Below are 25,478 nucleotides of genomic sequence, written 5' to 3' on the forward strand. Positions count from 1 at the left end.
AAATGTTTTTGAAGCTATATTAGTAATACAGAACTGCATGCTGATACAGAAGCTAGTCCTCCAATTGAAACAGTAAAAGAACAAAAAAGGAGGGAGAGGGAGAGAAAAACTGGAATAAATCTCAAATTTCACGATCAATATCATGAAGTTATGTAATTATGTAATTTCCTATAGCAGAACAAAATTCAATAAGCTGTTTATTATACAAAATTTTAAAGATAATGAACTAGACAGTAATAAAAGACATTGTCAAAAATACACTGTAAATTTGATGTTTCCTCACAAGAGTCAAACAAGAACTGACATGAATTAAGTCACTTCAAATTATAATTAAATAACCAGAAATATTTTTAAATTATTTATAATAAAAGCTGAGCTGAGCTGAGCTTTTCTAGCTTTTGGCCAGCTAGAAAAGAGCTTGGATTTTTGCGTGCGCGCGCGCGCACACACACACACACACACAGTATTTTTAGTGGAGATATGTTTAAAAAAAAAAGAATTATTTCAGTTATGAAATTTGGGTTGGAAAGAAAAATTTTTAAGATATGTTTTAAAAATGAAAATCTTTGATTAAGCAAACAATTGCCTATAGAATGTAAGATTATAACCAAAGACCAACTGATTCAATTTTTTTAAAATCACAACTACTTTTCTTTAGATTTACATGAGGAGTTATACAACATAAGATTGATAGTATCTAACTAACATTTGAGTTATATTTTATCTCAAAGGATTTACAAAATTTACAAAGAAATGCTATTAGTAGTCAAATATATATATATGAATACATGAATTCATTACGTAAATATTTCTGAATCTTCTATATTTGTCAAAGAATTTCAGCAACATTTGAAGAAAAAAAGTTTCTACCACAACAGACAATACTGTTATGTAAAAAAACTCAGACTTAATGAAATTCTAAAACAAGAAACCAATGTTTCATTTATTGTTTAGTTCTACATACACAATGAATATACTGTTTGACTTTCTAAAGCAGATTCTATGAAAGGACCATAGATACTATAGTTTAAAACATCAGGAATACACACAAATGCTATGAATCACTGCCATTAGAAGAGAAGTCTTAGACCAACTTACATGCTAGAGAATGAAAAAAAAAATTAAAGACAGTTCAGAAAATACACCTCACAAAGCTTATTCAGCAGTTTTTGTGGGTAGGGATGGCAAGAATTTTAAAACTATTTTAGAAACACAGTAAAGCTGCAGTTTTCCTCCTTAGAAAAATGTATGTACGTGTGTCTCCACTTCCCCCTGTTTTTAATTGCCTCCTATTCATCCAGTTAATGAAGCAGGAATTCTTGTTCTAGGGTTACGAAGATAACCAAACACATGACATCTGACACTGGACAGAGAAGTTCAACAGTCACATGCACTCCGAACCTAAACATGCACTCAGAGTCTGGGGAAGTGGGGGACACTATTCACTGAAGGCCACACAGGGGATGTACATGGGAATAGAATGAACAACCAGTGGCTTTGAGAGACAAGGTTTGTAGTACTAAAAGGATGAGAAGTCCACTGACTCCTGCAGAATATGATTGGCTTGTTTACTTTTGTAGCCAGCTAGGAACTGAAACCTGTTACTCCATAATAAACAGGAACTCTATCTGAACCCTTTCATAAGGAGAGTTGTTCAGCAAGAGGACCATATCCACAGGAGTGGAAAGAGGAGAACTTGCAGCTAGTCCATCAAGGTCCTTCAAATTTTACCGGAAGTCAAAACAGTCCCTAACATAGAGCATTAAAAAGAAATAACCCAATTAGAAAATGGGCAAAAACCCAAAACAGACATTTCTCCAAAGACATAAAAATGGCCAACAGGTTTATGAAAAGGTGCTCAAAATCATTAAACAATGGAGAAATGCAAATAAAAACCAGTATGAGATATCATCTCACACCTATTAGGAAGACTATTATTCTCCACCCATGTCCCATGTGGGCAAGGGAAACAGTTCCTGTAGAAGGGATGGGCTGGCTGCAAAATAACAGTTAAGAAATTAATTTATCATAAAAAAACGGCATAAGACAAAATGATCTTTGAAGCCGGGCCATGACCTATTGAGTCGATCATAAGGGACTGGCTCTAACAAAGGAAGGAGCCCACACTTTTCAGTGTTTGTTTATAGCAGTACGGATCAAAGGGGGACCAGGAGGAGCTGCTTCTGTAAAAAACAGGATTTGGAGTTAAGCAAGCCATTTGGCTCTAGCAGGTCATTCCCACATCCAGGCCCTTCTTTCAACTGCAAGGTGACCACATGCTTCAATCTTGAACAATTTTCCATAATTGTGAGTTCCTGAAGCCAGATTTCCCTAATAGTTCAATCAAAGTTGGTTCTTATGCAGGCCATGGATGGCACCCCACATATTATCAAAAAGACAAGAGATAACACATGTTGGCAAGGATGTGGAGAAATCCACTGCTGATAAAAATGTGGACTGGACAAGTCGTTATGGTAAACAGCATGGAGGTGCCTAAAGAAATTAAAACTAGAACTTCCATATGATTCATTAATCCCTCTTCTGGATATATACCCAAAGGAAATGAAATCACCACCTCCTAGTATCTGCATTCTCATGTTCACTACAGAATTATTCACAATAGGTAAGATACAGAAACAATCAAGTGTCACTGATGGATGAATGAATAAAGAAAATGTCACACACACACACAAGAGGAATATTATTCACCCTTTAAAAGAAGAAAATCCTGTCATTTGCTACGTGGATGAACCTAGGGGATATCATACTAGGTGAAGTGAGTCAAACACAAAGAAAAATGCATGATCTCACTTACATGTAAAATCAGAAGGGAAAAAAAAAAAAAAAAAGTCAAACATACAAAGAGTATGGAGCCTGAAGTAATGGAGGAGCAAATGGAAAAAGACCTACCCAAAGGGTACAAAATAGCGAATATATAGAATGAATGAGTCTAAAGTTCTAAGGCACAACTTGAGGACTAGCTAATAAAATTGTATTGTATTAGGGTTTAAAGTAGATTTTATCTGCCTCTCTCTCTCTCTCTCTCTCTTACACACACACACACAAACAGTAACTATGAGACAATGAATATGTTAATTTGCTTCATAACGTAACCATTTTAGGATTTATACATATATCATAACATTATGTAATAAACTATACATATATATGTATAACACTTTTTTTTCAAATTTAATTGAGCCTTGGGCTAAGGTACAGCTCAATGGTAGAGTCTAGCTGCACAAGACCTGGGTTCAACCCCAGCACTGCAAGGGGGAGGAAGAGCAGGTGGGAGGGGGAGGAGAAGAAGGAGGAAATGACAAAGAAAAGAACTACTATTCAATATCATTCTACTGTTGCCTCTTTCCATAAGAGCTCTATTTAAACAAAAAAGTAGGTTATTCTCTATGCTCAAGAGAGAATATAAAAATTCAGTCTCCTAAAATGATCCTGAAGAATACCTAAGTAGTTTCAAATATGCTTCAAAATGATTTAGAAGGATGCATATGAGAAGACCAATATTCACATGACCGGGATCTTTTTCACCAAACTGATACCAGGATAAACTTGAGCAAAATTATTCACTTATACTCAAGGCAGAAAATCAAAAGAACAGTCCCAGTGTGTAGGTTGCCTCAAAAGTCCTCCTTTATCCTGAGAACTAAAAGCAAATTAGTTAGAGGAGAATTATTTTCAATGGTGTTTTTATAAGGGGTGAGGATACACCTATCAAATTTCCACTCATTAACAGAATGGGTTATTGACATTGTCTAATAATCTGAACACAACTCTACATACTCCCAAAATCATGAAACCTGTTTATTCTGACGGAAATCCTCATTTTGAAAAATAAAAATAAAAATAAATAAAAGCCTTTAAGGGCAAAATATGGACTCTTCAACCCTTTATTTTGTATGGGAAATTTTCAATGGGGAAAAAGATATTAGTGGGTCTAATATCAATATCTGATTCCTTACAGTTATGTCTAAAGTTGTAATATGAGAAAATGGGTCATCAAAAGAGAAAAAATATTTACTAATCAACTGATCACAGATTTTTTAAAAATTAGTTCCCATTCAAATGTCCTTCAGGCTTAAATAGAATATCAAAGTCTCTTTTAAAACTGAATGACAGGGCTGGAATTGTGGCTCAGTGGTAGAGCACTTGTCTCGCACATGTAAGGCACTGGGTTCAAGCCTCAGCACCACATTAAAAAAAAAAAAAAAAAAAGAATAAATAAAATAAATGTTTTCCAAAAAACAGATTAGCATTGCTAATATCCTTTTAAAAAAACAAAAAAAATGAATGACAATAATGACAACTAACTGCAAAATGACAGGCTGACATACTAGGTGTTTTAAAAAAAAACTGATTTGAATACCAAAGAATTTTAGGCCCTTGGGAAATATGAAATCCATAAATATTTTGGAAAAAAAAAAAAACCTCTGTATGATCATGCTAAGAAAGTCATACATAAACAAGAGAACCTTTATCCTGGCACCATAATTTTTGTGAGGAAAAAGCAGAATATAAATTATGTTAAATAACCCCTCTTAATAAGGATATAAAATATCAAACTTCTTTTTCCACAAAAACATTTACTTTTAATTTTGGTTCCATTTTGATAGACTGGTTATATAAAAGTGAAATAAATAAAACAGGTAAATATATTTAGGATAAAATAAAGTTTTTCACCATCAAAGAATGTGCTACAAATAAACTGGAACTAAATTGGAATTGAAGGTGTCAGTATGAACTCATGGTTGTTTGACTTTGCAGGGGGAATGTTTTTTATTTGTTTTGGTGCTGGGGATCAAACGAGAGCCTTGTACATGCTAAGCATGAGCTCTACACTAAGCTACATCCCTAGCCCCAAACTCATTCTTTTTAATATATATGAGAAAAAAATAAAGAAATATATATGAGCCTGGTGTGGTAGCGGAGATTGGTAATCCCAGCAGCTCTGGGGACTGAGGCAAAAGGATCTTGAGTTCAAAGCCAGTCTCAGCAATAGCAAGGCACTTAGCAACACAGTGAGACCCTGTCTCTAAATAAAATACAAACACTGATACACAGTGATTAAGCCCCCCTGGGTTCAATCCCCTATATATGTTAGTAATCGGTATCTCTTACCTTTGATTGCTGAAAAGGCTAAAACCAGTAACACTGCAGGATCAATGAGTACACCAAAACCAGACTGGTTTTTAAATACCACTCTCCACTAAAATGGAAGTCGGGTCCTTAGCTGATTTCAAGAGCAAGGGCAAAGAAGATTTTATTGGACTACATAGTACAAAAGTACTCAAAAATTGATGGGAATTGTCAAAAAGAAATAGGAGTCCTTGTAAAGGGGTTCTCATTAGTTAAATTTGAGGCAATCTGAGTATTACAAAATAATTATAACAACAGATTATAAACTACTGAATAAAACAAATTTATGAATCCACAAAAATTAATTACCAAATAATGGAGGAGAAAGGAAAGCTTTTCCCTACAGTAGAATTCAAACTGATAAATTTTTATTTTAAATAAATTAAACTTTTATTTTAAATTAATTATATTAATACCAGACACGGTGGTGTATACCTGTAAACCCAGTAACTCTGAGGCTGAGTCAGGAGGATCCACAAGTTCAAAGCCAGTTTCAGCAACTTAGGGAGGCCCAAGGAACACAGCAAGACTCTATCTCAAAATAAAACATCAAAAAAAGGCTGGGGATGTGGCCCAGTGGCTAAGCACCCCTGGGTTCAATCCCTGATATCATACATACATACATACATAAAATTAAGAAAATCAGCATTTGAAAACAATCATAGTAATAAATTTTAGGCAAGAATCAATATTTTCAAAATGACTCCCCATATTTACTTATTAATTACAAAGGAAAAATAAATTTAGAGTAAAAACACCCTTCAAATAGTAAAAACACCCTTCAATTTTTTCAATAATGGGATAAACTAAAATCATATGCCTTCAGATGATATACTAGGAATTATTACTGTGATATTCCTGCCCAAAATACATAAACTTACTCTAATCATGAGGAAACATCAAACAAATCCAAACTGAGAAACATTCTACAAGTGAATGACCCATACTCTTTAAAATTATTAGTCACAAAAGATATGCAAAGACTTAAGATTGTTCCAGACTGTAAGCGACCAAAAGACATGACAACTAAATACAACACATAATTCTAGACTTGCAGGTAAAAAGTTTATTGTTCATTTAAATTTATTTTTGCCATAAGGACATTGTCTTAATGCACTCAGGTTACCACAAGTTGGGCATCTTATAAACAATGGAAATTTATTTCCCACAGTTCTGGAGCCTAAGGAATCTAAAATCAAGGCACAAGCAGATTCAGTATCTGGTGAGGGCCCACTTTCTGGTTCTTAAATGGCACCATTTCTTCATATGGTACAAGAGGTAAGGCAGCTCTCTGGGGCTTATTTTATAAGGACAGTGATATTCAGGAGGGCTCTGCCCTTGTGACCTAAATACCTTCCAAAGTCCATACTGCCTAAAACCACAAAACATTGATTAGTTTTCAACATATGAATTCTGGAAAACACAAATATTCAAATCATAAAAGATATCATTGGCATAAGCAGAGAAATTGGAATGGGATCTGTGAATTGGAGGGACAGTATAATATCAATGTTAATTTCCTGATTTTTGACAGGTACACTTTCAAACTTCATCATAGAGAAGTCTAGCATTGATAAGGAAACACATACTGAAGAATTTTGGTTGATGGGGCATCATGTCAGCAAATCATTCTCAAATGGCTCCAAAAAATTCTATACACAAAACACACAAAAACATAAACTTTGTTGATGTTCTTTGTACTAGTCTTGGATTTTTCTATAAGCTTGAAATAATATTAAAATGTAATATTAAAAAAAGTTTAAAAGCGTAACAAAATAACTTCCTAATTACTAGACTGTGAAATACAAAAAAGTATAATTCTATATACATTGAGATCTCAATAAATGATACATATATTGCTCAAGCATTGCTGGTAGTATAAACCTGCACAATAACATCTAGAAAGGGCAATTTAGCAATAACTATCAAAATGATAAATCCACATACCTTGTGATCAGCATCACACTCCAAGGTATTCTCCTATGAATGTATTATCAAATATGTACATAATATATAAACACTTATTTTAGCTTTGTTTGTAATAAGAAAATATCTAAAACAACCTAAATAACTATTAATAAGGCATTAGTTAAATATATATTTGACACATCCTTACAACAGAATTAGCTTTTAAAAATAATGAGGTAATTCTAAATGCATTAACAAACACATTTCAAAGATGTACTATTTTAGTACAAAGACATACTATTTTAGTAAACATTTCAAATATGTACTAATTAGTAATGTAATGTATTAGAACAACACAAATAATGAAACTGCTATATGAGGAAAATATATACATACAAATATGTTTCCAAATATGCAGAATATCTCAAAGATACACACAAAAAAATTACTGCCTCTGAGGAGGGAACTAGATGGCTAGAGATAAAAGAAAGGATGTTTTTTATTTTTTTCACCATATTCTTCAGGTCTTTTGAATTTTAACCATGTGCATGTATTACCTATTTTTTTTAAAAAAAAAAAGGTTGTCACTTAGTGAGACTGTGTATTAAAATAAAAAATAAAAACTGATAGGGATGTAGCTCAGTGGTATAGCCCCCTGGGTTAAATCACCAGTACCCCCAAAAAAATAAATAAATAAAATTCACAAAGGACTACATATTTTAATGATTCTCTTTAAATGGCATATTCAGAGACAGGCATGGTGGTACATACCTGTAATCCCAGCAACCAGGAGATTGAGCAAGGAGGATCACAAATTCAGCAATTTAGCCAGGCACTAATCAACTTAGTGAGACACTATCTCAAAATAAAAAATAATAAAGGACCAGGAACGTAGCTTAATGGTAAAGCACCCCTGAGTCATATCTCCAGTGTTGGCAGAAAAAAAAGACTCAAGAATTAAAGAATGTCTTTCCTCCTTCCCTTTTCTATAAAAGAGGAAAGTATAGCTCTGAATATCTAAGAGGTCTAAGACTTCCTATATTAATTTCTAAGAATGCTGTAATAAAGTAGTACAACAGAATTTTAAAATTCTCTGAGAGTATAGAGATCAAATATACAGAATCAAGGTGTCAGAAGGGCCATGCTCTCTAAAAGCTCTAGGAGAGAATCTTCCTTGCCTCTTTCTAGCTTCTGGTGGTTGCCAGCAATCCATGGTGCTCTCTGCTTTCATTGTCTCATGGCCTCATTTTGATCTGTTTCTCTTTCTCTCTCTCATGAAGATACCAGTCATTGGATTTAGAGACAGCAATAAGCTTGTATTTTCTCATCTTTATTTTGTGGTTTTTTGTTTGTTTTTTATTTGGTTTGGTATGGTACTGGGATGCAACCCAAGGCTTCACACATGCTCTAACACTGAGCTATATCCCTTGTTTGTTTGTTTTTTTGAGACAGGGTCTGAGTTATTGAAGTTGGCCTCGAACTTGCACTCCTCCTGCCTCAGGTTCCCAAATTGCTCTGACCTTAACATCCTAACACCAGCAAAGAACCTATTTCCAAATAAGGACACATTCATAGGTACTCAGTCTTAGGACTTCATCATATTCTCTTAGGGAACACAATACAACTCTATATTTCTCCTGTCACAGGACTTGGTTTTCACAAAACCAATCTCAAAAGACTAAGCTGGACTGTTCATAAAGAGAAAGGACTGTGACACTTGAAAAACAAAAAAAGACAGAAGTGGGCCCTTCTACCACAACCCTCAAACAGGCACATTCTCTGGGCCTTGGAGGAAGTCATTCAGTGGTAGACCATTCTCTTATGAGGAATACGTAGTGTTATGAAGAGACTTCAAGTGCCCAGTGAAGTCGAATGGAGTGAAAATATACTTAATAGGGCTACTTCAGTTGTGAAAGAAACCAAACTTATACAACTTATATAAAAATAATATTACTAATAAACTGTATATTAAATGTTATTAATAGTAATCTTGTATAATAATAATGTCATAGGAGAAAACATTTAAGAAATATATGCTAAAGTTGAGGTAAAATAACATCAAATACACAACTTACATTTAAAAAGTTCAGGGGAAAAAGTATATGCATAAGGAAAGAGAAAGAAGGGCAGGGTGTGGTGTAGTTCAGCAGTAGATGCCTGTGCAGCATGTGTGAGGATCCCTGTGTTTGATTCCCAGAACCACACACACATACAAAAAAAAGAGTGTATAAATAATGCAAAACATTGGTAAACTATTGAATTTGGGATGTTAACTGGCCTATTCTTTCAATTTTTTCATTGTAGGAAATTTTTCAAACTGAAAAGATGATGTGGAAAAATGGGGACATATTTTAACTCGAACATACCAGCTTGCACCTCACATCAGAACAGATTAGATCTAGAACAGAAAGGATGTAAAAGGTGAGTACCTTACACTATATGTCTCTCATCTCTATGTTTTTCTGTATATTGGATTTCTCCCCAGCAATCTACCATAGAGAACAAAACATTTCTCACAAAGCTTTTTTACCCTAGTTAACCTCTTTCTGAATGAGAGGCAGGAAAGTATCAGGAGGTTGGCAAAGGTTCCCCAGTCCAGTGAATTTACTAAATCAGAGAAGGATTAAGGGATTAAGGCTTGAGTAAATTAATTCTCTCTTCAATTTATCTTAACTCTTAATTCCCTTCTCACATTTAGCAGGGAAGTGAATGAGAAACCATTGTAGAAAAAAAAAAAAAAAAAGCCCAAATCAGTAACACAGATTATATTCCAGAGTCTAAATATCATTCTCTGGTGATCGGCTACCATGCTAGAAAAGCATCAAGCACACATGAATCATTATCTTTCTCAGGCTTCACAGTCAAAAAGAAATCCTGGGGAAATAGGATATTCACCTAACAAAGATGGAAGAAAGAAAAGAGGAATGGAGAAAAGTAAGAAAGAAAAAAGGGAGAGCAAATCAGTAAGATTAAATTGATAAACTCAGAGGTGTCCCTAGGTATGTTCCTAAATCAATTCCAACTCCAAAAGTCTTTCTCAACTTCATCCTGACACTAGTTACAGTTTTTGAAAAGTTCCAAGAAATACATACATGACACCACATTACTGGCAAATCAGGAAAACACAGAATTCCTTTCTGCTACAACAAGAAATGTATGAGCTCAATGTAATGAACTTTCCTCTTAGTACTGCTTTCAGAGTGTCCCAGAGATTTTGATATGTTGTGTCATCATTCTTGTTTACCTCTAAGAATTTTTTTATTTACTCCCTGATGTCTTCTGTTATCATTGCATCATCTAATAGCATATTATTTAGTCTCCAGGTGTTGGAGTAATTTTTTTTTTATTTTATCATTGATTTCTAATTGCATTGCATTATGGTCTGATAGAATACAAGATAGTATCTCTATTTTTTTGTATTTACTAATGGCTTCTTTGTGGCATAGCATATGGTCTATTTTGGAGAAGGATCCATGAGCTGCTGACAAGAAAGTATGTTCACTCTATGATGGATGAAATACTCTATAAATGTCTGTTAAGTCTGTATCACTGATTGTACTATTTAGTTCTATAGTTTCTTTGTTCATTTTGTTTGGAGGATCTATCCAGACACTTTTCAGAAGAAGTGATACAGATGATTAAAAAATATATGAAAAAGTGTTCAATGTCTCTAGTAATTAGAGAAATGCAAATTAAAACAACTCTAAGATTTCATCTTACTCCAATTAGAATGGCTAATATCAAGAACACAAACAATAATGGATGTTGGTGTGGATGTGGAGAAAAAGGCACACTTTTGCATTGCTGGTGGAGTTGCAAATTGGTGCAGACACTCTGGAAAGCAGTGTGGAGAATCCTCAGAAAATTCTGAATGGACCCACCTTTGACCCAGTTATCCCACTCCTCAGTTAATACCCAAAGGACTTAAAATCAGCATACTACAGTGACGCAGCCAAATCAGTGTTTATAGCAGCTCAATTCACAACAGCTAGATTGTGGAACCAACCTAGATGCCTTTCAATAGATGCATGGATAAAGAAACTGTGGTATACATACACAATGGAATATTATTCAATCATAAAGAATAACATTATGGTACTTGGAGATAAACGGATGGAACTGGAGAACATCATGCTAAGTGAAATAAGCCAATCCCAAAAAACAAAAGGCTGAATGTTTTCCCTGATAAGTGGATGATGATATAGAAGGGGGGTGGGGGGGGTGAGAGAAGAATGGAGGAACTTTAGATTATGTAGAGGGAAATGAGAGGGAGGGGTATGAAAAATGGTGGAATGAGACAGACATCATTACCCTATGTACATGTATGATTATACAAATGGTATGAATCTATATCATACACAACCACAGAAACAAAAAGATGTACTTGTGTACAATGAATCAAAATGAAGTCTGTAAAAATTAAAAAAAAAAATTTTAAAAAAGAACCCATTCATGGATAAAATTCATTAATCATCACAAAGTTCAAGAACCTCCTTCAAAAGGGTTAAGTGCTTAAAATACTTTACTGATTTGCACTGGTATCATGAGGATGGCAGTTACCATTCTACAGCTCAACAGGTGGAGCCACTCCCAGAATCTGTCCATTCAAACAAGTGAACCACTTTAACTATATTTTTTTTAAGTTACCTGAAATATAGTATCTCTTACAGATGCAAAAAGAACCATAATCACTCTTTTAATTCAATTCAACAATGGCAGAATGAAACATGTAAAATGCTTGGTTTTCCTGCAATTATATACCTTGATAATTCTAATGTAACTGATATGAAGTTACTGCAGACTATAATAAATTAACAATTAACTCATTTCAAGTATACCTCCCTAATTTTAGTCCCATTAACATGTTTATTACAAAAATTTTTTAAATCAAAATTTTATACAATTGTGATACCTGAAGCAAAGATCATATTTGACCAATAAGTTCCCTTAAAATAGTATTAAAGCATTGTCATAAAGTATAAGACTTCAATTACACGGCTACTAATGTAATCATTAAAGATAAGTTATGACAACGAAAGATCTGAATTACCAACAATCTAGTGGTATTATATCAACAGTTATCAAATAAAACACATTCATTCTTGAATAATCATTTAAATATTATAATATGACTGGTCAAATACAAACCTGATCAATAAAAAGTTCAGTCTTACCTAAGGGAGGTGAATCTAATGTTGTCACTGCAGATGCTTCAAAACATTTCCCACTGTAATTATTCTCATTATTAATTTCCCTAGTTTTTCCTTTAGTAGGCAAAAGATTTGAACTGCATACTCCAGAATCATTCTCTGCCTGAAGAAATGCATTACTTGCTGCACCCTAAAAGAACCAAATTCATATTTTAAGCAGAAATTGAATCTAACTTCCCATATTTTTATAATAGACTAATTTTAAATGAGCTACCAGTTTCTTTATATCTACATCAAGAATAGATATTTAAGAATTAAAACCTAATTTCTATTTTTTTTTAGTTGTAGATGGACACAAAACCTTTATTTAATTAATTAATTTTTATGTAGTACTGAGGATCAAACCCAGTGTCTCATACATGTTAGGCAAACACTCTACCACTGAGCTCAATCCCAGCACCTTCTATCGGTTTGTTTTGTTTTGTTTTGTTTGCGGCAGTACTGGGGATTGAACTCAGGGCCTTGTGCTTGCAAGGCAAGCACTCTACCAGCTGAGCTATCTCCCCAGCCCCCCTTCTATCATTTTTAAAACAAGTTTATGTTATCAAATCTAAAAGACATGACAGATGAAAACTATGGGTATAGCTACAGTGTATTTTAAACAACATCAGAATTTTCAAAGAAATCAAAACCTGTCATTCATATAGTCAAATGTCCTTTATCTTGATTAATTTCCCAATACTAAAATCAACATTTAAATACAATTAATTTTTAGGTGTGAAAATAGTAAATGCTTGTTTTCCTGCAATTATATACCTTGATATTCAAATCTAATCGATGTGAGGTTATGGTTGGCTCCCAGAATCTGTCCATTGTTCATTTGATTTAAATAGCCCTTACAAATATTAGAAACATACACTTGAAATTTACTGAAAAGAGAGTCCTGGGATTTTCTTTAAAGTACCCGGGGAGGGAGCTCTCAAGGTAAAGATGAAATTTAGATTAGTCAAAAATTGTCAATAACTGAAGACACACAGGGGGGTAAGGAGATTTGTTGTACCCTATTTTCTTTACTTTTGTACATGTGTGTTTTTTACTGCTGCTGTATCAAATTACCTCAAATTTAGTACCATTAGAACTTTTTAATTATCATTTCATAGTTATAAATAAATCAGAACTTAAACTTAGGTCTTACTGGGCTAAAATCAGGATTATCAGCAGGGCTGTGTTCATTTCTGGAAGATCAAAGGGTGAACACATTTCATTATCAAACTTCTAGAAGCCACTCATTTTCCATGGTTTGTGGCCCTCTTCCTCATCTCTAAAGTCAACTATGTTACACCTCTCTGACCAAACACAGTCATGTTTCTTTCTCTGACCCTCTTATCTCTGTCTTCCACTTTTACAGACCTGTATTAGAATTACTTAAATAATCCAGAATAAATTCCCCATCCTGAAGTCCTTAACATTAATCATTTCAGCAAAGTCCCTTTTGCCATGTAAGATAACATAATTTCAAATTTCAAGGATTAGGAAGGAAGATTTTTGGAAGGCCATTTTTCTGCCTGCCACAGAATATGTTTGACATTTTTTAACAATAAGTATTCACAATAACACAGTTGTCATATCATTATAAATATTTATCATAATAAATTCCATGGTTTGTAATCACATTTTTTAAAAAACAACCTATCTCATAAAATGTTAAACTAAGTCAACTGATCATAAATTTAATTTTTTTGCAACATTTTGTAATTTCAAATTTGTAAAAATATTTCAAAAGTAGTTCAAGAACTCCCATATGCCCTATACCCAGATTCACAATTTGTTTTCATTTTGCTCCATTTGCTTTCCTCTCTTATTCTCTTTCTGTGCACATAAATGTGAACAAACACATGGAGGGCCTCCTTGTTGTACCTTCCACACGAGGTAGAAGGGCAAGAAAGCACACATCCAAGAGAGAAGGGAAGGAAGCTAAGACTCTCCTTTTATCAGAAACCCAATTCCACAATAACTACTCCCAAAATAACACCCTCAATCCATTAATCCATTAATGAGGAACAAGACTTACATGACCTAATCACTTCTTAAGGGTCTTACCTCTTAATACCTAATATTAGGGATTAAATGTCTATTAATCAGATTTTCATCACTGCAACAAAAAAACCTGAGAAAATCAACTTAATAAAGGAAGAAAGATTTATTTAGCTTAGTTTTGGAAGTTTGAGTTCATCATAACTTGGCCTGTAGCATGTGACAAAACAAAGCTGCTTACCTCAGGGCAGTCGAGCAGCAAAAAAAAACACAGGAAGGTGCCAGTTGAGTTCCCAATATCAACTCAACTATGCAACCCCAATGACCTAACTTCCTCAAAATAGGTCCTACCTCTTAAAGGTTCTACTACCTTCCAATAATGGCACAGACTGGCAAAAAGCCTTTAGTATATGGACCTTTCAGGAATGTTTAAATTTCAAACCATAACCATGTCTAACACAAGAACTTTGGGAGACACATTCAAACCCCAAGCAATTACAAGAGACCCCACCCCAACTTATCCATGGTGTTATGCTCCAAGACCCCCAGTGAATGCCTAAAACCACAAATGATACTGAACTCTATATATACTATGGCTTTTCCTATATACCCATACTTACAATAAAGCTCAATTTATAAATTAGGCACAATGTGAGTTTAAAGTATTAAAGAAATAGAAAAATTATAAAAATATACTGTAACAAAAGTATGTAAATGTGGGCTTCCTCTCTTCCCCTCTCTCAAAATATCTTATTGTACTTTCATCTCTTCACTTGAAGGAAGAACTTCAGGATTTCTCTTTGGCATACCCAAATTGCCTACATCATTACTCTTGTGTTTTCAAGCCATTAAGAAAAATAAGGGCTACATGAACACACATACTGTAATTCTACAACAGTGGATCTGACAACCAAGATAGCTACTAAGTGACTGGGGTGGTGGGCAGATTCCTCCCTAAAACCTCCACAAATGAATGCAGACCTACCAACACCTTGATCTTAACCCAATAAGATCTGTACTGCACTTTTGACCTACACAGCTGTAAAATATACATGTGTATTGTTTTAAGCCACAAATTTGTAGTAATTTGTTATAGGAGCAAGAAAAAATGATATTTTGGCAATAAAAATAAATGAATTATGAACACATGCTACAACATGGATAAGCCTTGAAAATACTATAAGAGAAAAAAGTCACAAAAGACACGTTGTATGAGGCTCTTAATATGAAATGTTTGTAAGAGGCAAATCTGGAGACAGAAAGAAGATTAGCAGTGCCAAGGCTGGAATGTTTGTAGAAAATTGAAGAGTGACTGTTAATATGCATGAGGTTTCTTTTTGGAATGATGAAAACATTCTAAAATTGTTTATGGTAATGGTTGCACAACTCTGTAAATATAGTAAAAAACACTGAATTGTAGTAAGTGGACTGTACTACATGTAAATTATATCTAAATAAGGCTATTTTTAAAAAGAAAGAAGCTTTATTAAAAAAATGAAAGCCTATGTTTTCTTTTTACAGTATGCCAGAATTCTTGTCTTGGTAGATGCTAACAATATACTTGGAAGACTACAGAAATTTTTTAAATGCAGAATAAAAGAAACCCAAGCAGAACAAAAAAAAAAAAAAAAAAAAAAAAAAAGTCAAAAATTAGTATGCTTTTCAATAACAAAAAGACAACCATTAAAAACCAAAGGACTTAAACAGACATTTCTCCAAAAAAAGATATACAAATGATCTGTATCTCATGAAGAAAATCATCTAATTACAGCATCACTAGTAATTAGAGAAATGGAGATCAGAAGCACAATGAAATACCACTTCATATGTACCAAGCTAGCTAAAATTTAAAAAAAAAATAGAAAATAACAAATGTTCTGAAGATGTAAAAAAAAATTGGCATTCTTATATGTGCTGATAGGGAGGTAAAATGGTACCAGATTTATGAAAAACAGTTTTGTGGTTCCTCACAAAACTAGACATAGAATTACACATGACCCAGCAATTCCATTCCTAGGTATATACCCAAAAGAACTGAACACAGAGATCAAAACCAGAAATTGATAAGCCAATGTTCATAACCACATTATTCACAATAGATAAAAATTTAAGTAAATGCCAGAAACAGTGATACAAAGGATTATTTATATATTTTCTCTTTAAAATCATCTTATCTAAAGAAGTTTGCACTTATAATATGATAACTTTAAAAGATCAATGAAAAAAAAAGAACAATGATAAAATTATTCATTTTTATAAGAATCTCTACCCTCTCCCTTGAAGAGATTTTTATTTATGGTTATCACAAGTTCATTTTACACACTCAACTGTATGATTCCTTTAAAACATAACATAGTTGGGCATGGTTGTGTACGCCTGTAATCCCTGTCTCAAAATTTAAAAATTCAAAAAAAAAAAAAAAAAAAAAAAAAAAAAAGCAGGGAATGTGGCTCAGTGGGTAAGCACAGAGCTTACACACATACACACAAACACACATATCATAAATGTACTTATATATTTAAAGATATTTCTGGGCAGGGGAGATAGCTCAGTCGGTAGAGTGCTTGTGTTGCAAGCACAAGTCCCTGGGTTCGATCCTCAGCACTGCAAAAAAAAGATATTTCTAAGATTCTGGGAAAATTTTTTCATAAACATTGAAAATTTCTATAAGCAGTTAAGTACTTTAAATTATATTTTTAAAAACCACATTCTTGCTAGGGGAGGTGGCTCATGCCTGTGATCCCAGCAACTAGGAAGGCTGAGGCAGCAGGATCACAAGTTCAAAACCAGCCTCAGCAATTTAGCAAGGCCCTAAGCAACTTTGTGAGACCCTGTCTCAAAATGAAAAAATAAAAAGGGTTAGGGATGTGGTTCAGTGGTTAAGCACCCTTAGGTTCAATCCCTGGTACCAAAAAAAAGGAAAAACAGACTTCTCTCTATTATGATTCTCTATAATTTTATTTTACCTCAAGTAATTTTATATCCAGATTTACTTCTGTAATCTCTTCATTCAAACTTGGATTGCTTCTTCCCGGTGGTACAAATTTTGGTTTTTTCAAGGAATTACCCTGCAACTGACTCGGTGCTGCGGATCGTCTCATTTTCAGCAGCACTGACTGACCTGAAAAATACCCAAAACAGAAATTGTCCAAGCCTGATTATTAACACACCCAAATATAAAAATAGCTCATTTTTCCCCATTTTCTTTTTTTTTTTTTTTTAACATACAAAAAGCAGTCTTTCATGTATAAAACTTAATGAGGGATCCAAGATAGCAGACTAGAGAGAAACTGCATTCCTTGTCGCTCCATAACTGGGATTGCTGCAGAGGAAATACTGTTTCTCTGTGAGGAAGTCGTTGCTGCCCACCAAGCCCCTGCTGTTTACCCCATTCGTCCACCCGGATCACCCACCTCTGCCAGCATATCACCTGCTTTTTGAGTGCTGATCGCTCACTGACTGCTGCCTATTATCACCATGTGCCCACCTTTCACCTACCCCTCGCCCACTGCCAAACATCCACCCCCCCACAATCCTCTGCCATTAGCTTGCAGACTGCTGCCCGCTGTTGCCTGGAAGTCCCACAGTTTTGGTTACATGTGGCTGCAACCATTTGGGGATGACGGCAAGGACCTGCAGGCTTGACACCATGGAAATAGCCAACTCAGGGCGTGGCCATCTCAGTCTGGGGACTCAGGCCAGATCCTGGAGATATATCGGGGTGCCTGCAGGTCTAGCTGCACCTGGGGTCCTTCTGGTCGGTGTGGCAGTAGCTGCCATCTGGCTGCCTCTTTGCAGGGTCACTTCTTTGTTGTGAGCACCTGCCTGGTGGTCTCTCTGCAAGCTGAAAGGGTATTGAGATCTTGGAACTGAAGCAACACAGGGTCTGAGGAAGCTGAAGCCCAGGTCCATCAGATTCGCAACTGCGTTTGTATACGCCAGTCTGGGTCCAGCAAGTCTACAGGAAGCCAGAAGCTAGGGGCAGTTCCCCAGGAAAACACAGGTGGAAGAAACTGGAGAAAACTGGGCTCTCTCCAGCTCAGTGAGTCCTGAAGTGTGCAGAGACAGAGGGGCCAGCTGCAACAGGTAGGAAGACAATAAGAGGATGTGAGGGCATCTTGCTATCAGCTCATCCACCCAACCAGCTGGCACCCACTGGACTAGAACTAACATTAAACTTCAGACAACTCCACCTATCGGTGGACAAGGGAAGCTGAGAAAATTTTTGAAAGACAACAGAAGCAATCATTCAATCAATTTTCCACTGAGACATTCCTCCATTTTATTTCATTTTTCACCCTCTGTCTCACACCTCTACCATCTTTGAATCCAAATATTTTTCATGCATCAAATTTACTGAGGAACGGGATATCTGAATAATATATGACAGTTTTGTTGTGTATTCCTATATTTCTACTTTAAAAAAAAAAAACTACATATTTTTTTTTCTCCCTAGATTCTCTTTCTCATTTCTCTCATACTAACAGTCAACTTCTATTAATTCCTCCCTCGCTCTTACTTTAAATTTTTACCTGTATCTTCTCTCCCTCATAAACATCACATCTTACATTACTTCTATTCCCTCATGGCCCATCATTTGAAACGGAAAATCCTCTTAGCAAACTTACTGTTTATATTGCAGACAATAATTGAACACTTCATTTTTGTCTATTGTGACAAAACTGTAAACACCTTAATAAAAGCCATTTGGTTTAAGGTGGTATATTGTTTGCATTGGGTGCTGTTAATATTGTTCTCCCCCTTAAAGGTGAGGTACTGGAAACCTTTAGGGACACTAAAAGACTACAGGGTAGAGTCTGTACTGCCTCAGCTCCATACCACTAGATGAAAAGACACACAAACAACATGAAAAAACAAGGGAACAAAGTGCCTCAAACAAACCAAGATGTGGCTGAGGATGTAGCTCAGTTGGTAGAGTGCTTGCCTCACAAGCATAAGGCCCTGGGTTCAATCCCCAGTACCAAAAAAAAAAAAAAAAACCAAGATTCTCCAACAATAGAATCCATAGACAACACAGTAGAAGAAATGTCAGAGATAAGGATAGAATTTTAAAGGTTGCAAGAGAAAAAAATCAAATTACATACAGGGGGAAACCAATTCAGATCTCAGCTGATTTTTCAACCCAGACCCTCAATGCCAGGAAGTCCTGGAATAACATATATCAAACTCTAAAGCAAAATGAATGCCAACCGAGAATCTTATATCCAGCAAAATTAAGCTTCAGATTTGAAGATGATATAAAAACCTTTCACGATAAACAAGTTAAAAGAATTCACAACTAGAAAGCCTGTTCAATTCTCAGCAGAATATTTCATGGGTTGGGGGGAGGGACAATGAAAGCCAGCAAAGGGAGGAACTACACTAAAGGAAAGGTCAATCAAAGGAGAAACTAAATCAAGTTAAAAACAAAAACTAAAGCAAAATGACGGGAATACAAATCATATCTCAATAATAACTCTGAATGTTAATGGCCTAAACTGATCAATCAAAAGACACAGTCTGGTAGATTGAATTAAGAAGGAAAAAAAAGACACAATAATATGCTGTCTTCAATAGACTCACCTCCTAGGAAAAGACATCCACAGACTGAAGGTGAAAGGATGGGAAAAAAGCATATCACTCACATGGACTGCATAAACAAGCAGGGGTTTCCATCCTCATATCAGACAAAGTGAGAAATCCAAGATGGCAGACTAGAAGGAGGCTGTATTCCTTGTCACTCCGTAACTGTTTCCAAGCAGAGGCTATCTGTTTCTCTGTGAGGCAGTCTTTGCTGCTTATCCATCCCCTGCTGTTTACCCCATTTGTCTACTGTAATCACTTGCAGTCTGCCAGCATATCGACTACTTTTTAAGTACAGATTGCTCACTGACTGCCACCTATCACCCACCATTTGCCTGTATGCCTGAAAGACATCTACAGTGAAAACTACAGAACACTAAAGAAAGAAATTGAAGATCTTAGAAGATGGAAAAATCTCCCATGATCTTGGATAGAAAGAATTAATAGTCAAAATGGTCATACTACCAAAAGTGTTATGCAGATTCAATGCAATTCCTATTAAAATCTCAATGACATTCTTCATACAAATAGAAAAATCAATCATGAAATTCATTCGGAAAAATAAGAGACCCAGAATAGTCAAGGCAATCTTTAACAAGAAGAGTGAAGCAGGAGGCATCACACTACCAGACCTTAAACTATACTACAGAGCAATAGTAACAAAAACAGCATGGTATTGGCACCAAAACAGACATGTAGACCAATGGTACAAAATAGAAGACACAGAGACAAACCCACATAAATACAGTTATCTCATACTAGACAAAGGTGCCAAAAATATACATTGGAGAAAGGATAGCCTCTTCAACAAATGGTGCTGGGAAAACTGGAAATCCATATGTAACAAAATGAAATTAAACCTCTCTCACCCTGCACAAAAATCAACTCAATGTGGATCAAAGACTTAGGCACTAAAACAGAGACCCTGCACCTAATAGAAGAAAAAGTAGGCCCAAATCTTCATCATGTCAATTTATGGCCTGACTTCCTTAACAAGAATCCTAAAGAGCAAGAAGTAAAATTAAGAATCAATAAATGCAGTGGGATTCAAACTAAAAGGCTTCTTCTTAGCAAAGGAAACAATCAACAATTTGAAGAGAGAGCCTACAGAACGGGAAAAAAATCTTTACCACACATACCTCAGAGAGAGCACTCATCCCCAAGATATATAAAGAACTCAAAAAACTTAACACCAAAAAACAAATAACCCAATCAATAAACGGGTTAAAAAACTGAACAGACACTTAACAGAGGAAATACAATTGATCAACAAACATGAAAAATGTTCACCATCTCTTGCAATTAGAGAAATGCGAATCAATACTGCTCTAAGATTTCATCTCACTCCAGTCAGAATGGCAATTATTAAGAATACAATCTCCTGCCCGCGGGTTGCCTCAGGGAACAGGACACTGCGGCCAGGGACTTCCCCAAGCAGCCCACAGCCCGGCCCCCTCCGGCGGGAAACGCCTTTCCAGGCTAGTTTCTCGGAGCAGACCGCCCAGTGAGAGCCTCTCTACACAGAGCCAGCCACAAGTCCCCAAGCCAGCGGTGACCTCCGGCCCACAAGCAGCCTCTGGGACCAGGGCAAGGCAGCCAGAGACCTCTACAGGCGGACCTGCCCCCCAGCCCCCCGGCCGCAGGCTTTTTCCACTGGGCGATCCAAGATGGCGGACTAGAGGGTGACTGCATCTCCAGTCACTCCAGAACCCAGGATTCAAGAAGGGGAGGCATTGAGAGACACGGACTAAAACAGAGCCACGGGGTGAGTCTCCCCAACCCGGTGAAGCGCTGCCTGGGTGGCAGGCCTGGATTCGGGTGGCTTATTAGAGTAGGGTAGGGCAGCTAGAGTCTTCCCCAGGCAGCTATGCACACTCCGGCAGTGGGCTCCTCACACAGGGCCAGATTCTCCAGCATCTCGGAGCAGGCCCCCCAGTGAGAGCCTTTCTGCACAGAACTAAGCTTCAAGTCCCTGAACCAGGGCGGCAAGTTCCTGTCCGCGGGTTGCTTCAGGGACCAGGACAGGGCAGCCAGGGACTTCCCCAAGCAGCCCGCAGCCCAGCCCCCTCCTGCGGGAAGGGCCTTTCCAGGCTAGCTTCTCGGAGCAGGCCCCCCAGTGAGAGCCTTTCCACACAGAGCCAGCTCCAACTCCTGGAACCAGTAGCGGGCTAGGGGCAGTGCTTGGAAGCACTGCATTATCAAGTTACCCCAAGACTTCAGGCTACTAAAGGCAGGAAGGTGAGACACTGGAAATCCACAGGGACACTATAAGCCAATAGAAGAAGTCTGCAATATCACAAAGTCCCACTGACATCTGACCAGTATGAGAAAAAAAGGGAAGAAAATGTCCCAAACAAACCTAGATACTATATCAATAAAACCCAATGACAGCACAGCAGAAGAAATGTCAGAAAGGGAGTTCAGAATGTACATAATTAAAACAATCAGGGAAGCAACGAGGAAATGAAAGAGCAAATGCAGGCATTAAATGATCGCACCAATCAACAGTTAAAGGAGCAAATACGGGACGCAAGAGATCATTTCAATAAAGAGAGATATTGAAGAAAAACCAAACAGAAATCCTTGAAATGAAGGAAACAATAAACCAAGTTAAAAACTCCATAGAAAGCATAACCAATAGGATAGAACACCTGGAAGGCAGAACCTCAGATATTGAAGACAAAATATTTAATGTTGAAAACAAAATTGACCAAACAGAAAAGATGGTAAGAAATCATGAACAGAATCTACAAGAATTATGGGATATCATGAAAAGGCCAAATTTAAGAATTACTGGGATTGAGGAAGGCTTAGAGAAACAAACCAAAGGAATGAACAATCTATTCAATGAAATAATATCAGAAAATTTCCCAAATCTGAAGAATGAAATGGAAAACCAAGTACAAGAGGCTTATAGGACTCCAAATATACAAAATTACAACAGACCTACACCAAGGCACATTATTATGAAAATACCTAACACACAAAATAAAGACAGAATTTTAAAGGCCGTGAGAGAAAAGAATCAAATTACATTCAGGGGGAAACCAATAAGAATATCAGCAGATTTTTCAATCCAGACCCTAAAAGCTAGAAGGGCCTGGAACAACATTTACCAAGCCCTGAAAGAAAATGGATGCCAACCAAGAATCTTATACCCAGCAAAACTTACTTTCAGATTTGACGATGAAATAAGATCCTTCCATGATAAACAAAAGCTAAAGGAATTTACAAAAAGAAAGCCAGCATTACAGAACATTCTCAGCAAAATATTCCATGAGGAAGAGATGAAAAACAACAATGCAAATCAGCAACGGGAAGAACTAGCCTAAAGGAATAGCCAAATAAAGGGGAAACCAAATCATGTCAAAAAACAAAAATGAGTCAAATGACTGGGAATACAAATCATATCACAATAATAACTCTGAATGTTAATGGCCTGAATTCATCAATCAAAAGACATAGACTGGCAGAATGGATTAAAAAGAAAAATCCAACAATTTGCTGCCTGCAAGAGACTCATCTCATAGAAAGAGATACCCATAGACTAAAGGTGAAAGGATGGGAAAAACATAGCATGCACACGGACACAGCAAAAAAGTTGGAGTATCCATCCTCACTTCAGATAATGTGGACTTCAAGCCAAAACTAGTCAGAAGGGATAAAGAAGGACATTACATACTGCTTAAGGGAAGCATAAATCAGCAAGACATAACAATCATAAATATCTATGCCCCAAACATTGGCTCATCCATGTACGTCAAACAAATCCTTCTCAATTCCAGAAATCAAATAGACCACAACACAATAATACTAGGCGATTTTAACACATCTCTCTCACCGCTGGATAGAGCGTCCAAACAAAAATTGAATAAAGAAACCACAGATCTCAATAACACAATCAACAATTTAGACTTAACCGACTTATATAGAATATACCATCCAACAAAGAACGAATACACTTTCTTCTCAGCAGCACATGGATCCTTTTCTAAAACAGACCATGTCTTATGCCACAAAGCTACTGTTAGCAAATACAAGAAGATAGAGATACTACCTTGTACTCTATCAGATCATAATGGATTGAAATTAGAAATAAATGACAGAATAAAAAACAGAAACTTCTCCAATACCTGGAGATTAAATAATACACTATTATATGATGAATGGATAACAGAAGACATCAGGAGGGAAATAAAAAAATTCTTAGAAGTAAACGAGAACAAAGACACATCATATCAAAATCTCTGGGACACTATGAAAGCAGTACTTAGAGGAAGATTTATTTCATGGGGCGCATTCAACAAAAGAAGTAGAAATCAACAAATAAACGACTTAACACTACAGCTCAAAGCCCTAGAAAAAGAAGAGCAGACTAACACCAAAAGTAGTAGAAGACAGGAAATAGTTAAAATCAGAGCCGAAATCAATAAAATTGAAACAAAAGAAACAATCGGAAAAATTAACAAAATAAATAGTTGGGTCTTTGAAAAAATAAACAAAATTGATAAACCCTTAGCCACACTAACAAAGAGAAAGAGGGAGAAAACTCAAATTATTAAAATTAGGAATGAACAAGGAAATATCACAACAGACACAAGTGAAATACAAAACATAATTAGAAGCTATTTTGAAAATCTATACTCCAACAAAACAGAAAACCTCGAAGACATCAACAAGTTTCTAGAGACATATGAATTACCTAAACTGAATGAGGAGGACATATACAACTTAAATAAATCAATTTCAAGCAATGAAATAGAAGAGGTCATCAAAAGCCTACCAACAAAGAAAAGTCCGGGACCAGATGGGTTCTCAGCTGAGTTCTACAAAACCTTTAAAGAAGAACTCATTCCAATACTTCTCAAAGTATTCCATAAAATAGGAGGGAACCCTCCCAAACTCATTCTATGAAGCCAACATCACCCTGATACCTAAACCAGACAGACACACATGGAGGAAAGAAAATTTCAGACCAATATCCTTAATGAACATCGATGCAAAAATTCTCTACAAAATTTTAGCAAATCGCATACAAAAATATATTAAAAAGATAGTGCACCACGATCAAGTGGGTTTTATCCCAGGGATGCAAGGTTGGTTCAACATCAGGAAATCAATAAATGTCATTCACCATATCAACAGACTAAAAGTTAAGAATCACATGATTATTTCAATCGATGCAGAAAAAGCATTCAATAAAATACAGCATCCCTTCATGCTCAAAACACTAGAGAAAATTGGGGTAGTGGGAACATTCCTTAACATTGTAAAGGCCATCTACGCTATGCCCATGGCCAATATCATTCTAAATGGTGAAAAACTGAAAGCATTCCCCCTAAAAACTGGAACAAGGCAGGGATGCCCTCTTTCACCACTTCTATTCAATATCGTTCTTGAGACTCTAGCCAGAGCAGTTAGACAAACCAAAGAAATTAAAGGGATACGAATTGGAAAAGAAGAACTCAAACTATCCCTGTTCGCTGATGACATGATTATATATTTAGAGAAACCTGGAAATTCCACCAGAAAACTCTTAGAACTCATAAGTGAATTCAGTAAAGTAGCAGGTTACAAGATCAATGCTCATAAATCCAATGCATTCTTATACATAAGTGATGAATCTTCAGAAAGAGAAATTAGGAAAACTAC

The 25,478-nt window shown here is 35.9% G+C and overlaps 1 protein-coding gene across 4 annotated transcripts in view; it reads right to left on the reverse strand.

Annotated features, from left to right (window-relative positions):
- The window catches only part of RAD54B (RAD54 homolog B), a 744,820-nt gene that overhangs the window by 708,106 nt on the left and 11,236 nt on the right, over window positions 1-25,478 (reverse strand). For 2 of the 4 annotated variants that reach the window (XM_079116907.1, XM_079116906.1), the window contains exons 2-3: window positions 17,210-17,364; window positions 12,234-12,399 (exon numbers count right to left, since the gene is read on the reverse strand). In XM_079116907.1, the coding sequence (XP_078973033.1) occupies window positions 12,234-12,399; window positions 17,210-17,344 (301 nt within the window). In that variant the 5' untranslated portion in view covers window positions 17,345-17,364. Of the gene's footprint in view, window positions 1-12,233; window positions 12,400-17,209; window positions 17,365-25,478 lie in introns of those variants that run through there. The other 2 variants (XM_079116911.1, XM_079116912.1) reach the window with 2 other exon arrangements.

Source organism: Sciurus vulgaris (genome assembly GCF_902686455.1).
Source record: "Sciurus vulgaris genome assembly, chromosome: 1".
In the NCBI taxonomy this organism is placed as follows: domain Eukaryota; kingdom Metazoa; phylum Chordata; class Mammalia; order Rodentia; family Sciuridae; genus Sciurus; species Sciurus vulgaris.